Source organism: Thunnus thynnus, chromosome 7 (genome assembly GCF_963924715.1).
Source record: "Thunnus thynnus chromosome 7, fThuThy2.1, whole genome shotgun sequence".
Taxonomy (NCBI): domain Eukaryota; kingdom Metazoa; phylum Chordata; class Actinopteri; order Scombriformes; family Scombridae; genus Thunnus; species Thunnus thynnus.
In genome coordinates this window covers 32,872,868-32,890,621 of record NC_089523.1, presented here as the reverse complement: position 1 = coordinate 32,890,621, position 17,754 = coordinate 32,872,868, and the positions used below count along the sequence as shown (strand labels likewise).

Here is a 17,754-nt window from a genome sequence, read left to right as displayed (position 1 = left end):
TTCTGCATCGGATCTTGCCTGCCTGCCTGCCGTTTCTGCATTTGGGACCACTTGCTCCACTCACCCACTTTTGTGACACTATTGGTTTAATCTTTGACAATGCAGTGTAATTTATAAACTTATTTTATGTAAAAAATCTTCATCTGAAAAGTAACTAAAGCTGTCAGATAAATGTAGTGGAGTAGAAAGTACAGTAATTCCCTCTGAAATGTAATGAAGTGGAAGTATAAAGTAGCACAAAATGGAAATACTCAAGTACAAGTACCTTAAAATTGTACTTAAGTGCAGTTCTTGAGTAAATGTACGTAGGTGATGTACAGTATAATATACTCACTTATGTTTAAATGTGTAACATGTGAATAAAAAGTGTTGATCATACAAAAGAAACACCAAACAACACAGCAACATTAATGTTATTTTTCTAATTTATTTATGAAAAAATATATTTCTTGATTCTGACTGAGACATTAGGCACATTAACATAGACATATATACAATTCTCTTTTTTATAAATACAAAATTATTTACAAAGGGCAAAATTAAATAGGAAAAACTATCTTCTGGAGGATATGTACACATTGCATTGTTTTCTTAAATTAACGAAGATAGTACAAAGACACAACTACACAAGAACAACACATATTTTTGGTATCAAATGGATTAGGTAAAAAAAAGGAGGAATAAAAAAAAAAAGCTCTTTGGAGTCCTTCACTGTTGAAAAAGTTCCTTTTTTTTAAATATAAAGAAAAACACCCAGAGCAGAGCTGTGGTGGTGTTCAGACTCAACATTTCAGCTTGAGTCTTGTGGGAATGTCGCTGAACATTAGAGGGTGTTTTCATTGCTTCCTTTAAACTGGCTGCGGTTGATAAAATCAGAGTGTGGTTTTTTTGGGGGGGTTTTTTGTTGCTTTTTGAGTCATAGAAAAATAAACTCCTAAATCCTATAATAGTAGGGGTGGTGTCACAAAGAGAACAGTGATTTGTAAGATGAATCCGTTTCCACTTTGTTTTTCATCTTAAAAATGGTCAAATGTAGATTATCTGTTCATGAGGGTGAAAATATAGGAAACAGCTGATTGTTCTTAGTGATACAAACTCTCCCTGATTCATCTTGTTCAGACTGGGATTAAGACTAGGACCGTCACAGTACACATGATGGGTTTAAAAACATTTTACCAGCAGAGAAAACTACTTCCAGTGAATATGAATGGGCTTTCTGGACTTTGTAAATATAGAATTTGATTATGAGATACAAATAAAAACCCTCACTGGCACCATATTTTCTTTCCAGAACAAATTCTGTTGGTTCTGAATGCTGGCTTTAAGTCCTGTCACAGTTCTTTTATGAGAAGAGGCACTTCAGAGTTTGTAGGATTGGATGGTGATTGTTAAGGCTGATGTTCTTTTTTTTTTTTTTTTTTTTATAACAGGCCACAATGTGATGCTTAACTTTCAGAGAAACACAAAAATTAAAGATTTAAAAAATGGATAAATTATAGAAAGCCGCTCACAAACTGTCCAGTCTAGCTTTCAGACAGGAGTTATTTGCAGGAAAGTTCAGGTTGTTTGACTTAAAAATAAAATCCCCTCCTGTTCCCATATGCAGGTCCTTTTGCGACTTGACTGACATCTCAAGTCTCTTTCACACATGCACTGCAACCATGAACTTATCTAGATATTACCCGGAGGGGCTGTATTCGAGAATGCAAATATCCAAATCAGTTGGACCAGACATTAAACAGACTTTACCCTGCCAGCTCCCTTGTACAAAGTCTGTATAATGATTGAGCCCATGTGTGAATAGAGCAGGTCACTGCCCGGAGATTTCACAGTGGGTGTGTTGATGACGTTGCGATCATGCAACTGACACAAAACCAGAAGAATATAAACATCCGAGGGTGAAGAAGAAGGGTCATTTGCATAAGGACGCCAATGAAAATGTCTAACTGGAGAGACGACGGTCAGGTCCGGACGTTGTCAGGAGTTCATATGAGAAAACAGCTTTATGTGACATTAAACAGGAAACTGTTGCCATGATGATTAGGAAGCATTGCCAAGGCACCAGTCTTTCCGATAGGTGGACAGTTCCAACTCTTAAGTCCTCTCTTTCATGTTCGATCCAAAGAAAATATCAGATATACAGACAGAAAAATTATATTAAGATTTAAAGTATAAAAAAAAAGAAAAATAGTGCAAATGACGCCGGACATTCAGTCTTTCCTCTTTTCTCTCCTCTGCTGCTCTTTCTTTTCAGAATCATTGTCATCCAAACACGGTCAATATTGAAGCAGAAAAAAATCCTCTGTTTTGTTTCTCTCCATTGAGCAGCAGTAATAAATATTAAATAAAATAATGCATGTAGAATAGATCCTCTGGGTGAGTTGTCCTGGGCAGAAAATGTTTCAGGCCTTCAGCGTGAAAGTTCCTCCGCTGGCGGTCTGAAAACTGGAGGTTATACCTGAGAACGACACAGAGAAACAGCGGTTAGTCATCGGCGTACATGATCACTTCTGCTTTGGTCAAATTCAAAAACATGCCAGCATTCATAAAACAGGATCATGAATTTGAATTAAGTCTTATTTAAAAAAGCTAAAAGATCCCATTTAAGAGTTTCATGTGGTATTAACTGGAGGAAATAAAGATTTAAGTTTAAGTTATTAGAATTTATTGAATTTATTTGGTAGGTTTACATTTGGCAAATCTGAGTCCCTAAAACTACTGTAAATGTTACGTTTTTACCCAAAAAGGAGCTAATAAAGTGTCACTGCTGTGAAATAGACAGCTGTCATATGAGTTTTGATGTAGCTGTTGAATTATTTGATCACTAAAAGGCAAATTTTTGAAAGATGTAAAGTTTTGAGCGTCACAAAGTGCAGTTCTGCGATTCACATCTTTGTTGTTGTGCAGTCATTTTATGTTTTTGTTGACCATAATTTTCAGTTTTTACAAAACATCTGTCCAACATTTAATTAAAACTGGCCTGACTATAAAACAAGTGCCTAGTAGAAAACATTTAACACTGAATTTTTTGTTTTTAATTTCTGTTCATTAGTAGTTGATCATTGAATTGTCAACAACCTGAGACTGATGTTATCACAAAAGGTTGTTGTGTCAGCATTCATGTTCAAATCAACATTTAGACACAAATGAAAGTCTACATTTGTGACACACAACACAAAATGCATAAACATTATTCTGAATTTTACAAAATGTGAACAAAGTGCACCACTTTTCCAATCACTCATCTATTTTTAGAGACATTAAATGGAGATTTTTTGAGGTCCAGTTCTTATAAAAATACTTTTAGGTTTTAGAAAAATGTGAAAAAAACATATTTTACTCTTTCAGAGTTTAAAACCTAAAGCAAAATTTACTGTTTTTGTTTGAGAACATATTTCATCATCACTCCTTTTCTTTTGACAAACCAAAGGTGTGATCATCAAAAATATTTGGGAAGTACTTTATAAATTAAAAAAAGTACATAAACACAGGATGTGTGTGTGTGGTTGTGTTGAATCCTCACCTCAGTAGCAAACACACACTGCTCCATCTGCTCTGGGATGATGAAGACTGGGTGATAAAGACTGTCCTTTGCAAAACTGAGAGGAGGGACGATGATGGACGAGTCGCACTTCTTACTGTTAGAGAGAGAGAGAGAGAGATCCGGTTGGTAAAGCGGTGGTGGCAAATATTTAGACAGAAATACTTTGTGAAGGTGTGTGAACGCTGAACTGATCAGATAACAGATGACAAACAAACAGGCTCTGACTTGTCTTCAGAGAACAGTGCAAAGAAGAGACGGAAACATGAAAACACACAGAAAGCTATTAAACATCACCAGATTCTTACAGGTCAAACTTGTTCTTGGCCAGGTGCTGCTCCTCTTTCGCCAGGTTGCAGTCTGCCATTTTGTTTTTAAACACGCCCATGCTGTCGACGCCCTTCTCCACCAGCGCCGCGTCCTTGTTGGACACTTTGAGTTGTCCTCCGGGGATGAGGAAGGCCTCCTTCTCTCTCAGGCTGGCCAGCGGCGCTCCGGGTAAGCTCCCGTTGTTGGGTCCACCGCCACCAATCACTGCGTTGCGGTTGTTCACAGTCTCCAGGTCGTTCTTCACCGATGTGGAGATGGAGGTTAGTTCCCTGTCGCGGCAGAGCTGACGCAGGATGAAGATGGCAGCGCACACCAGCAGAGTCAGCGTCACCAGGCCGAGTGCGAAAGCGATAGCCAGCGCTGCAGGGAAACCGGCGTTCACGGACGGCGTTGCAGGGGGGCTGGTGGTCTTCACAAGGTGCTCGCAGCGTGCACCCGCGAAGCCCTGCGGGCAACTACATACGGGGCCGGTGTAGTGGGCGTAACACGTGCCACCGTTGTTGCAGGGGAACTGGTCGCAGGAGCTGGTGCGCACAGAGCAGTCCTTGCTGGTGAAGCCGAGCGTGCACGTGCAGGTGAAGTCGTTGATGCCGTCGACGCAGGTGCCGGCGTTGCGGCAGGGGTTGCTGGCGCAGTCGTCGATGTTGGTCTCACAGCGAGAGCCGGTGAAGCCGGGCCGACAGCGACACGTGACGCGATAACCGTGGTCCAAACACTCAGCACCTGCAGAGAGACAGAGAGAGGTTGTTTATTTAGTAACACACATTCAAAATCAACATGACTGGCTGTGCAGAGAGACGGGGGGGGGGGGGGGGGGGGGGGGTTTATGATGTCGCTTTAATGTAAAGCTTAAAAGATATAAATGTGGATAGATTATGATGCCCTCAGCTCTGTCTGTTTGTTACAGATGTATACCAGTAAGTATCTCAAGAGCAGAGCAGGACGATGGAAGATAAGATACCTAGAAGTAAGGTGTGTTGACATGGTGAAGAGTACATAGTGCAGCCATAAACACAGAGACAAGAGAAAAGGCCGTAGATATTCCTTGGTGTAATGTTCTTTGAGGGACACTAAGACGGTGGACACTTTCTTTCAGTGGTTATCAATGTGGCTAGCACTACTGAGTACATATTTACAAAAATAAATCAAGATTTTACAGGTGGTATTTCTCAGTGGCAGAAAGAAATGAGAGAATGTCTCTGACAGGCTGAACAGACTAAATACCAGAGAGTGCGAAACATCTTATGCTGGAGACATACTTGCTTTCACATAAACAACCAGCTGTGTCGTGAATAGAATTGTCCACATACAATAAAGATTAATCTGTAATCTCGTACACTTTTTAATCCTCTAAACTCTCCAGACAAGAAGAAGACGAAGAGTTTAAAACTAGAAGACTCCCTCTGGAAAGAAAGGAGGGCAGAGGGAGAGGAGAGATGGATAAATAAAAGGGGGAAGAGAGAGAAGAAGAAAAAAAAAGTGTTTATTACAACATCTCCTCACAACAGATGCCACTAATCAGGAGAAACATGTGATTAGAAACATCCTGAGGAGATGTTTTTTTCCACTGTCAGGAAGTCACATGACCAGCCAGCATGGTGGCAGAGGGAGAGAGTTGTGAATGAGAAGAAGACCAAAAAACTCTTTCTTCATCGTTACAGTCATTTCATTAATATAATTTATAGTCACTCGGTTCGGTGGTGACCTAAATTTTGCAGAACATCTCTTTAACATGCAAGAAAGGAAAGGAGGAAAGGAAAGAGGAGAGGACGTGAGGAAACAAGTCCTGCTGCAACTGAACTTTTGGGAGATGTTTAAACAAGACCTGTGGGGGCGTTTTTAGGGACGACACACACATTGAGACCCAAACTGCAGAGTAAACACTGAACTGCTCTCTTGGATCAACTCCATATTTGGTTGTTCTGTGCTGCTGTTATGTTGCAATACTACAAACAGAGCGGAGCTGCAACCATTCAGGCAGCAGTTATGAGGATCTTTTTTTTTTTTTGTACTCCCAGGCTCACTGAGAGGCAGGAATGATTGCAGATTGAAGATAAGCAGGCGTCGGTTTCTACACACTAATGAGGACCTGAGGGAGGATTCAAGGTAATACTGGAACCCCCGAGACAACGCGAGTCAGCAGGCCAAAGATAACTGTATGATTATTGCAATATATGGTGATAAAGTTTAATTTTGTAAAGCCGGCTCTGTCAGTGGAGCCGTCTCTTCCCGGTTATCTGTCTGCTCTCATAGAAACTGTTGTCCACTCCTAAAGGACTGGACGTCCGTCTGACATGAGACAAGTTCAGGTGACTTAACTGAGAATCTATCTGCATCTCTTCACTAAAACTGTTTATTCTAATCCAGTATGATTTCATCCTGTAACAAGAATCTCTATGTTTTCTGACAAACAAACTCTCCCAACTCAGAGGCATCAAAAAGTTGCAGAACATGCCCGTTCTTTAAGTAGCATCGCCAGTGTTTTTGCATTTTTCCATCTTATTTACTACAAATCTTTTGCACTTCACTGCTGGCTGTTTCCTCTTCCTTCATCTCACAACGCTGTGCAAATCAACTTCAAGAGACTTGAAACATGTTGCAGGTAGTAGATTAATTTTTGTCTGAACTATTCATATTGTTCTCACTGATATAAAATCTTACCTGCATGGTGCATTCATGAGCTGATAGGAAAATCAGATATCCTAGAACTGACTGAGGAGAAGCATTCATGAGCTCTGTTGTCAGAGAACTGAGCCCACAACAAGAAGCAAACATAGACTGTTTAATTTGTCTTGCATCTGTCTCTCTCAAGTCTGGCACATCAGAGCCTCTTGGATTTTCTCTCTGCAACAAGCTTCAAGTCTCTGCAGGTTGATTTTTTTAAAAAAAAAATGGAAACAAAAGTAATGGCTGTCTATAAAAACAGATGATAGCTTTGTAGTAAATGAGCTAACATATGCAAAAACATCAGCCACGTGTATACACACACGTTGCGTGCCACCGAGTAGTGAAACAAGCTAATTTATCTGGTAAAACATTGTTGTGAGGTTCCTTTGGCACACAAAAAGAGCAAAGCACAACATTTTCTGAGAGAAATGAGCCATGCATCAGCCCAGCACTGACGGCTCTATCAGGCTGAGAAATGCTGCCAACGTTGGATTTCTGCCCGTGACGACAGGATGAGCGCAACCAGGTAGAGACAGAGAGACTGAGAGAGACAGAGTCAACAATGAGGACTAAAATATTTGTGTTTACAGACAGGAGCTGATAAGACATGTTTAGAGGCTCCTTCGTGACAATCCAGGAGTTTATCTGCCCTCTGACACACATACACAGTATATCTGATGTAAGGCTTTAAACCCAAACATCATCAGACCATCTCAACAATGTCAATTTTAACATCTTTTGGTTTAACTTTATATCCCAAAACACCAAATTTGATCAATCTTCAGTTAATTTAGTCATTTTAAGCAGCAAATCAAAAATCTGTGCTCATACTCTAAACATTAAATTTGGGGTAAAGTCCCTTTAACGAAGGGCCGTCATGCTTCGTCAGCTAAATCATAAACTCAGAGGTGACAGCTGAGTTCAGTTGTTTTTATACATTCCTCTGCTTCATGCCAACATGACAACACAGAAACATTTGTGAGCACAATAAAAATAGAATCAATGACAACTACTGAATTCTGTCACATCTGAAATGTTTGCTCTGTCTGAGATTTAAAGCATCTGGAAAGTCACAACCTCTCACTACTACTACAAAATCCACTTCAGCCCCTGTGGATGAAGTCTGGAGAAAACTGAGCCAAAGCTCAACGGACTCCTGCAGCTCCACAAGAGTTTTGCATCAAGAGATCATGGAGCCGGGGCACGAAGTCACCCTGCACTAACTAACCGACTTATATCCAAGAATTCACACCGAAAATATGTACAAGCATGAAACCTACAGGAACATTTAAAGGCTCAAGAATGTTCAAAAACCTGTTTGTAATGTAATATTTTGTCCGTTTTTGTACATTGTAGATGTGGACGAATGCTTACAGATGAGTTGCATGCAAATGTGCAGCAAAGGGAGATTATAGGGACTACTGAGGGATTTCAAAGACATGCTTTAAACGCTATTTAATCTGTTTCTTATTTCAGTTTCTCATGAAAAGACCAAGAACACTGACATTCATGTTATATAAAGGTGAACACCTGCAATGAAAATCCACTAAAAGCCTCTTTGGGCAATAATAGATTTTTACTAGTACAAAAAAGTGTTGGTGGCAGCTTCACTGTTTGTGTGTGGTCTTTGGCTCTGGTTTGGTATTTGGTTTATCACACTGACACAGAGGTCACTGACTTTAAAGTCCTCAATGTGTCAGTGGACTTTATTTAACATGGATAAGTTCCAACACATTAATCCATGTTATTACCAGTAGCCTGAAATAAGGACATTTATTTCACATTGTTACTACTGTTAAATGCTGTCATGCTCCTAGTCTTTACAGCAAGCAACATGTTAACAGAAATTCACACAGGAAGTGCTCTTAACTCTAAAACTCAGGACTGAATCTTCAGAGAAACTCAGTTTGGAAGTCTGCAGTTTGTTTTTTGACATTTTTGGAACTATTTCTGTCTGGTTTCAAAGCTTATCATCAGTGCTGAGACTGCTCCTTTCCACACTGTACATGTCCTGAACACCGATACTAACACAAATAATGTTTCTCTCTTGTTCTTTTTGACCCCAGTACTGAATATGAACAAACAAAATTGCACTGAGACACTGTAACTGCACATCAGAAACTTGGGAGTGCACCTGTGGTGTTCCACAGGGCTCAACTCTAGGGCCACTACTATCTTAACTCAGGTAGTGTCACTATTCGGTGTCCAAATTTATGCAGATGATACGCAGCTGTACATATGTGTTTATACTTCACTGAATCTGATGAAATTCAGGATAAAATACGGTTAAACTTGCTTTAAAATGTATACAATCATCATAATAATTCTGCATGATGACCGTGTTCTCAAATAAACCTTAACATATATATTTAATAGGCAGCTGTGCCAATCTAATATTATTATTTTTAACAATATTGCTTGTTTGTGGTGGTGGGTTTCAAAATGCCATGATCGCTGTTCACTGTCAGTGTTGGTCACTTGCTTAACAAACTTTCACTCTCTCCGAGCTGTTTGCTCATTGCATTGCTAGGGCTGGACTATTAAAAATATTAATTTTGTTTCAGGGCTAGAATTGTCATTGGTACATTTTGCAGTACAATAGGAGAAGACACAGTAAGCTAAGCTGGTAGTTTGCTTTTTTTTCCCCCCAACAAAGGAAGAAGTTCAGAGGAACATGGTTTGAGAGTCACAGTTTGCTAAGGTACAACACAAGTATCCTGAGCACGTGAGCAGGAACAACTATCTGCCACAAAGCTACAGAGCAAACAGCCGAGATTCTTCAGATGCTTCTTCACTCAGAGTGAAGGAAAAACTGATAACATGAAGTGGTTGAATGCCGGCCGCCTGCAAGTCTGCACTTCTGGTAATTCATCAAGTATCTCCGAGTCGTATCAGCTGCCTCCATTCAGCTTCACAACTTGTTTTTTTTTTAACTCACAAATCAGAGGCTTGGCTGTTGTTTTGTGGTTCCGGTTAAAATCTAACCTATCCGGCAAGCACTGACAGGACAGCCCCAGAACAGATCTGAAGTGTTTTTGAAAACACATCCCTCAGACACATGCTATACATCCCATCGTTTTATTTACCCAGTGAGCAGTAAAGCTCACATAATCCAAAAAGCCACATTTTGACCTCAAATGACAGGCAGGAGGAAAGATTTCACAGCTTTGAAAGTACTGCATCTGGTGATGATGCCACTTTTGTGTTCACTCTAAAGCTATTAAAAAATGGCAATGTCGATACTGAGCAGGGTGTGAATTCCTAATATCGCTGTCTGAAAACATTTTCATTACAAGCCACACCAGCAACACCTGAGAAGATAGTCTTCATGTTTTGCATTAACTATCAGTTTCCTCGTGTTTTCTTCTATCACTACTCAAGCTTCTTTAAACATGCACTTGTTTGAACTTGAACTTGTGGTGTGATAAGCTCTTAAGTAAGTGGTCCTGGCAGGAAGAGCTAAACAGGTTTGGATCCACCTACAAGGCTGCAGCGAATTCTTTCACCAGACAGGAAAAAAACAAAGAAACTTCATCTAAAAACTTCAACCCAAATCAAAATTTCCACTTCCTTTCCACTGTGAACTTCAGTATTTGGAAGTGATTGGAGTTTTGGTTGTAAAATCAAAGCAGGGAGTTTTTTTTGCATAAATGAAGCTGGTTAAAGATGGTTCGTACCGTTAGCGCAGGGGTTGCTGCTGCATCTGTCGATCCTCTTCTCGCAGTTGGAGCCTGTGAACCCGGGTGGGCAGCGGCAGCTGTACCCGCCGGCGACGTTCTCAATGCAGGTTCCTCCATTAAAACACGGCTCGTCTGCGCATGTCATGGCGCTGATCTGGCAGTTCTTCCCGTAGAAGCCCTGAGGACACGCGCAAGAGTAGTCGTTCACCAAATCCTAGAGGAAAAAGAGAAAAGAAGGTGAGGAGGGTTAAATTTCAGGAACAGTTCTCTGGTGAAGATATTTCTGTCTTTGTTTGAATGAGAGATTTGCTAAATGATTGATGTCAGTGAAGATGAGAAACCACAGCTCCATCAGACCGGTGACTCACTTTGCAGCTGCCGCCGTTCCTGCAGGGGTTGCTGTCGCACTCGTTGGTTTCGATCTCGCAGTTATCACCGGTGAACCCAGGCCGGCAAGCGCAGGTGTAGCTGCCCTCGCCAGTGTTGGTGCACGTGGCCTCGTTCTGGCACGGCTTGTGGTTGGTGCAGTAGTTCAGGTCTGGAGGAAAAGAAACGATTGTTTGTGATTTCAAGAAGAGGGTGAGCAGGAGGAAGAAATTAAGATGAAATATCTGCAAGGAAAGGAGGGAGTTTGGTGGGAATCCTGCCAGGTTTTTGCAAAACAATTTCAGTAATCAAGTTTTTATGGATGTTCTGCACGGATGAGGATGACAACTTGTTTTGTGGGTTGATCCCCTACTTTGTGTGATAGAGAGTCAAATGAGAAGGCGAATTTGTGTGAGATTAAAGCTGCTATAACTAAACTGAAAGTATTAGACAGCTGATGTATTGCTTTTTCCTACGAACCGCCAACGCAGAGCTAGAAAACTGCACATTCTGCAATGTCTTATCAAATCTTTGTCATTCAGGTTTCCTTTATTGCTCTGCCAGGTTTCCAGCTCATCATTCTGTACATCCTCCCGATTAAACCTGAACTATCTTGAATTTGGAAAAACTGTTCCTAAACAGAGAGTCAAGACTGTGACACCCCTTCTCTGCACCCCATTAACATGAAACATGACTCATAAATCACATTTTATATTTGCAGCACAATAATAAAAGACTCTAGACTAGATAATAGTTTGTTAGCAGTATGAATAGAGCTGAGATGAAACAAACACAAGTGGTTGAAAATCTTCAAGCTACTACTGGACTGGACACCATATTGAAGCAGTTTTATCAAGGTGAATGAATGCAGGTAAATGTGCACACATATACACATGGGGTGACTCATTAATCAGGTAAAGAAAAGCAGATAGAATGAAAATGGAAGAGGTCCGAGGATAGAGCCCTGGGGCACACCGATGAGGGTACACACTGTGTTTCGTAAAGGGTAGTTTAACAAAGTTACAGTATGTCCAGATACCTTCCAAGCAGCCTTTAGTTTCATTTAACTTCACTGCAGTTTGAAAATCAACTTGTGCGAGTTAATCCGTCACGGTCGACTTCACGTCTGCTGACATTTCGGTTAAACGTCGCATTGTCGTCGAGTCGCATTAGCTGAAAGCGCGGGTGGATTTGAAGTCTTGTGTACCGGCGTGAAGCTCTCCGACTTCTGAAACTTGAGACTCGGCTGTCGAATAACGTCGTATTCACAAGCTATGTTGGCGGAAAATTAAAAAAAAAAAAAAAAAAAAAGAAACAAATGGAAGACAAACGATAAGCGATCGAGCCGACTTTTGTTCTTAATCTACAAGATCGGCAGCATTATCACGCAACAGTAACATAATATCAATAAAGACAATAAAGATATGATGTTGATAGTGATGAAGAATCTTTTGCGGCAGGTTTAATGTCTCTGAGCCACGTGGAAAATATGAAATCTGATGGTATTATTTGGAAAATGATCCAAAGTGAAAATATGATCAAATGTGTAAAAACATCAGTATGATCTTTTTCTGTTAGTCGCACAGTAGGTTTATCAACTTTCTAATAAATATTCTAATTATGACTAGTCATCTACAGACCACACATCATCTGATATGCTGGTTGTTTATTTAAAGGGTGTAGTGAGTCGACAGTTAAACCGCCATCACTTGTGAGTCAGTGGGTACGTTAGACGGATAAAACAAACATCAAACTTAAATCATGAAAAGCTTTTTTATTTGTCCCAAAACCAGTAAAAAACTGACAAAAGCAGGTGGGTTTTTGGGTAAATGGGTGAATAAACCAGTCAGTCGCCTGTCTGGACCTCACTGTCTGGGCTGTTGTCGAGGTTGAACACACCTTGGTTGCAGTACAGGCCTCCCCATCCCTCCATGCAGTTGCACTGCCAGGGCTGCTGGCAGGTCCCGTGGAGGCAGCCGGGATGTCGGGCGCACTCGTCGCAGCGTTCGCCCTGCCAGCCCTGTCGGCACACGCACTTCCCGGGAGACTCGCAGACACCGTGCTCCTCGCTGCACCCCGCTGCACAGATGGCTGATGGGAGGAGAAGAAGAGGGAACGCAGGGAGGGAGGGAGGGAGGGAGGAAGAGAGGGAAAGGGAGAAAGCGGGAGGAAGAAGGAGAGAATATTACTATGAGTGCATGTGTGCTTCGTTTGAACCACAAAACATCCCCCCTGGCCCCCTCTCTGGGCCTCACACACACACACACACACACACACACACACACACACACACACACACACACACACACACACACACACACACACCTCCCCTACAAGTGCTTGTTAAGTACTGAACGAAGCAGCTGGCCCACACAACAAAAGCAACACATGCCGTCTCTTTTCACGCAAGGCAGCGCACATTAAGCTCCAGCGCGTGTCCCTGTTAAAGCGGGCGAGCCGGGGGCCGACCGGGGGCCGACCAGGGGCCCATTGTTGAGCTCAAAACAAAAGGAGCAGACCTCAGAGCCAACACACACATATATATACTGGAAACGACAGAAGCTCTAAGATCTTTTTTTTTTTTTTTTTGTCCTCTACAGACTCAGCCACCAGGGCCGACGACGGCGTTGACAACTGCTTGACTTAACAATTTCAAGGCTGCTGGACAAAAAAATGAAGCGCCAAGGGTCCTATTCTTTACCCCCCCGCCTCCGCCTCCTCCTCCTCCTCCTCCTCCTCCCAGTCTGAAGAAACGTTAGAATAAAAAATGGAGGGAGAGGACAGAGGGAGGAGGGGTCACGCTACTGTAAAAAAACAGTGTTAACTCCTGTTTTACAGGCGGTTTTGGTGCTTTATCAGGCTAATACTGAACTCAGTCACAACTTTTCACTGCTGAGTAGCTGCAAACTTTATACTCTACAAAACTCTATAGATTTGAAATAAAAACACCATGAAACATGTTAACGTCTCCACAAACTCAGAACTGAGAATATTTTTGAAATATTCAGGTGATACTACAGGAGATTAAATACTTTTCAGTATCACATGGTCACTGTAAAGACACTATTACTTTGCTAAGACACATATTAAACTCCCAACATAACATAGTGATGCATTTAAGGACCATTCAGGTGTTTTTGCATGTTTAAGTAGAGTTACAAGGTTCTTCTGTGCATGAACTATTTAGTCAGAAAACCAAACCTGGAGTGATCTGATATTAATGTGAAGTAGAAGAAACATTATTCCAGTCATTTAAAGCACTATAGAGACACTAAATGTTAAAGGTCGGCGGTGTCAGTACTCACGGTCAGAGCAGTATTCGCCCGCCCAGCCCTCCAGGCAGTGGCGGTTCCCGTCATCGTCGCAGGTGTAGTGGCCGAAGGTGTCGTTGCGGGGCCGGCAGTAGGCGGAGCAGGCCTCTCCGTGGTAGTGCTCATTGCACACAAAGTGGTAGGAGTAGCGGAGCTCGCTCTGGTTGCCGAAGTGCACGTCCTGGGACCATTCCTCTCCGACGGTCAGTCTGCGGCGGGTCGCCAGCCGGCTGATGAGATTGTTCTGGTTCCCTGGATGAACGAGCAAAGAGGTGGTGAGAAGTTAACTTTGTGTGTCTGATTACTGAGGATTTACTCTTAAAAGGAATCATATTAACATCCTAAAAGTATGTTGAAGCAGGTAGAATAAAGCAAAAAGGCTTTAATATTTGATATGATATATATCTTCCTGCATGGAGTTTATGTTTGTCTGTGGTGACCTGATAATACTCTCCTGTGGTATCTGTATAATATTCTTATGGTGAGCTAAAGTAAGTCTGTGGTGCTCAAAAGTACATTTATAATAACTTAACGAGAAGAAACAAGTCTACAATATCAAACTCTGTCAGAAAATCTACTAACTACAATCCACTGTCATGTAACCAGACAGAAAACAGCTCCTCTTGACAACTGGCCTCCAGCGTTGAAGCTGTTTTTCTGCACATGTGGGTGTTTTCAGCGCCGCTGTCGCCGCCTGGCGGTGAAGCAGCGACACTGCAGCAGCAGCAGCAGCAGTTTACCTGTAGACTCGAGTCCTGAAGACTCCGCGTTCCAGGCTTCAATGATCAGAGAGAAAGTCCCCTGAAATAAATGAGAGAGGATCGATTAATGACCAGATACATCAAATAATTCATGATTGCACGTGTTAAGTTCTGCATTTGTGTCTGATTCAGCTTTTATTTAGTCAGTTTTATCTATTTATGCCTCCACAAAGTCAAATAAATTCAGAATAAGCTTATTATAGTGGATGGAAGTTTAAATCTGAATGAAAACGTTTGAATATGAAGGTAAATAAAGGTCTGATCTTTAGGAATAATGTGAAACTCTCAGATTACTGGAGGACTAAAGGTGATCAAAATTCCTACTTTTGTAGAGAAGTCGTGTGAGTTTCGTCACTTACCGGCCACTTGAAGACAAAGGGCACCCTGATGGGCGCGCTCTCGGAGATGGAGTTGGAGTCGGCGCCGAAGATCTCGGTGAGCGCGGTGCCGTACGTGCACGGCGGCTCCGGGTTGATGACGTCTTGCGAGTGCTTGAGGCACACGCGGAAAAAGATCTGGCAGTCCCGGGACTGGTGGCCACAGACGCCGCGGGAGCTGGTGAAGGAGTCGATCTTCAGCTCGAAGACGCCGGAGGAGAAGGCCTGAGAGAGGAAGGGGAGGGAGGGGCAGAGAGAGGAGAGAGGGTCAACATACCTGCTGAGACTGAAACTGTTGCAAATAAAATATCACCTGACATGAAGAAATCATTTATTTATGTTACAGAAAATGTGCAGATGCACAGTCCGTTCACTGGTGCAAACGGAGGAAATCGTCACAATGAAACTATCCGTGTTTTTTTTTTTCATTCATTTCTGCAGATATCGATGATAATTGTGATTTCTGACTCTCTATTCTGCACCAGCCACTGGTCAGACATCAACAAATATTAAAAATCAAAATATAAGTAACTTCAATCCAGCAGAAACGCAGTAAGAGCGTGAAGAAAGCTCGGCGCGCTGCGCGTAAAGGCGCATGACTCCAAACGTCCCACGTCCCTAGAAAGCAGCAAAGAAAAACCAAACCACCGCGGCTGTACAGTAGAAAACTCCTACATGTGTGCTGCCAGTGCTACTCACCGTCTGCGCTGATACAAACAGCAGGAGACACGGCAGTAACAAACGCGCCATGGCGTGTCGGCACGGAGCGTCCAGGGCAGAAAGCACCGGAGGTCCAAGGAAGGTAATAAGTGCGTAAAATCCAAACGGGTCCAAAGGAGACAAGAGAGCGTCAAGTGAAGAAGTAAAAACGCTCCGGGAAGGTTGAAAGTCAGAGTAGCAGTCAGTGTGTGTCAGCGGCCTGGATGGAGAAAAAGAAAACAACCGGGAGTAAAGATCCGCTGCGCTGCTGAACTCTGGACTGCTGCAGCCGCCGCTACACCTCCGCTTTTATAGGAGCAGTGTGAGAGGAGGAGGAGGAGGAGGGCGAGGAGGAGGGGGGGTGAGAGGGCGCTGCAAAAAATGTCTACCTGAAGAACGAGTCCTCCTCTTCCTCCTCCTCCTCCTCCTCTAATCTGAAATGCTTTTCCTGAAACACGCGCTGAACTTGGCTCATTCAAACCGAAACTTTTCCTCAGTTGAGTTTGTCACTTTGTCCCCGAGAGAGAAAAAAAATACTCTTCCTGTCAAACCAGAGGAGTAACGTCTACAAATTACTACCACTGATATTTTACTAGAAATCAGGTGCGGCCGTGTTATTCACAGCTGACAGCTGGCCAAAAAAAATCTTACTGTTTAGTCTCTCAGGTTTGGTTTTTGTGTTTCCAGGCAGCCGTTGTTGGTTTCTGTTGATTTTCCGGACGCGAACCTGCACAGACTTGAACCAGCTGAAGTCATTGCTGAAGATGCTTTTAAAATTGTATTGTACATTTAAAAACGTTTTATGAGACATTATGTTAAGTTCTGCTGCCAGGTTTGAAGTCTCTGCAGTTTTATTTGGAAACTGATTGGCAGAAAAGACTCATTCATAAATCTGCTTTTAATAGTTGAACGTAACGTGTGGAGGTGTTGACTCAGACACATTTCTTGCAGCGTGCCAAGGAGTCTTCCATGGAGTATGGAGAGGAGGAGGGGGGTTAAGGGGGTGGTAGTGGTGGTGGTGGCGGGGTGGTGGTAATATGTTCCCCCGCTTTGATTCGCTTTCACCACCGAGGGGGCAATTACAGCGGGGCAATCGAACAAACTGTCAGGCGACAGCAGCCGCAGCCTGAGCGGACAAACGCTCCGTTTACTGCCTCCCGCCCGGCCAAGCAGAGAGCATTCACACACACACACACACACACACACACACACACACACACACACACACACACACACACACACACACACACACACACACACACACACACACACAGTTCATAAGCCTCCTCAGATATCTCCAAAATACTGACTGACAGCATCTTTTCATTCTCACTATTAATGTTTTGTGATGTTTGTAAATCTGTGTGTGTCAATATTCAACTGATACTGTAAAATATTACAAAACACATATTGGATTTAAAGTGCATTATAATGTAGGAAACATACTGTACATGCATTTACTAATTATTGTTAAAATATGAGAGCAGATATCATTGAAAGTGTACTTTCAACTGTTTTTATTAAGATCAAATGCAAACTGTTACTGTAACTTTACTGTTTACTACTTCATACTTATAATACCCCTATAATATATATATATATATATTGTATATATATATTATATATCTAAGGTTATTGTAGGTGACAGATATGCAGCGGGTTGAAGGCAGTCAGTGTGTCAATCAAACACACTTTCTTTCTTTCTGTTCTGCTTTCTGTTTCTCTCTAGTGTGTGTGTGTGTGTGTGTGTGTGTGTGTGTGTGTGTGTGTGTGTGGGGGGGGGGGGGGGGGGGGGGGGTCACGTCTACCACCTACAGTCCTCACGCACACGCACGCGGACAATTTTTAAACGCCCCACACGCGAACAATTAACGCTCTTCAAGGAAGAAAAAGAGTATGTGGGGGGGGGGGGTTCGATCTGGAGAAGATCATTTTTAAGGAAGTGTGTGTGCGTGCGTGCGTGCGTGTGTGTGTGTGTGTGTGTGTGTGTGTGTGTTGCAGGGTCCCAGCTGTATGATAATA

The 17,754-nt window shown here is 42.4% G+C and overlaps 1 protein-coding gene across 1 annotated transcript; it reads right to left on the bottom strand.

The window, feature by feature from the left end:
* Nucleotides 1–1,400: 1,400 nt before the first annotated feature.
* dlc (deltaC) lies at nucleotides 1,401–16,034 on the bottom strand. Its single transcript, XM_067595559.1, has 10 exons — nucleotides 15,733–16,034; nucleotides 15,016–15,258; nucleotides 14,636–14,696; nucleotides 13,890–14,147; nucleotides 12,484–12,675; nucleotides 10,587–10,756; nucleotides 10,216–10,432; nucleotides 3,850–4,594; nucleotides 3,524–3,638; nucleotides 1,401–2,458 (listed from the first exon to the last, which is right to left on the bottom strand). Exons 1-10 carry the CDS (start codon nucleotides 15,781–15,783, stop codon nucleotides 2,453–2,455), a joined length of 2,058 nt encoding a protein of 685 aa, XP_067451660.1. The 5' UTR covers nucleotides 15,784–16,034; the 3' UTR covers nucleotides 1,401–2,452.
* Between the last annotated feature and the right edge of the window lie 1,720 nt (nucleotides 16,035–17,754).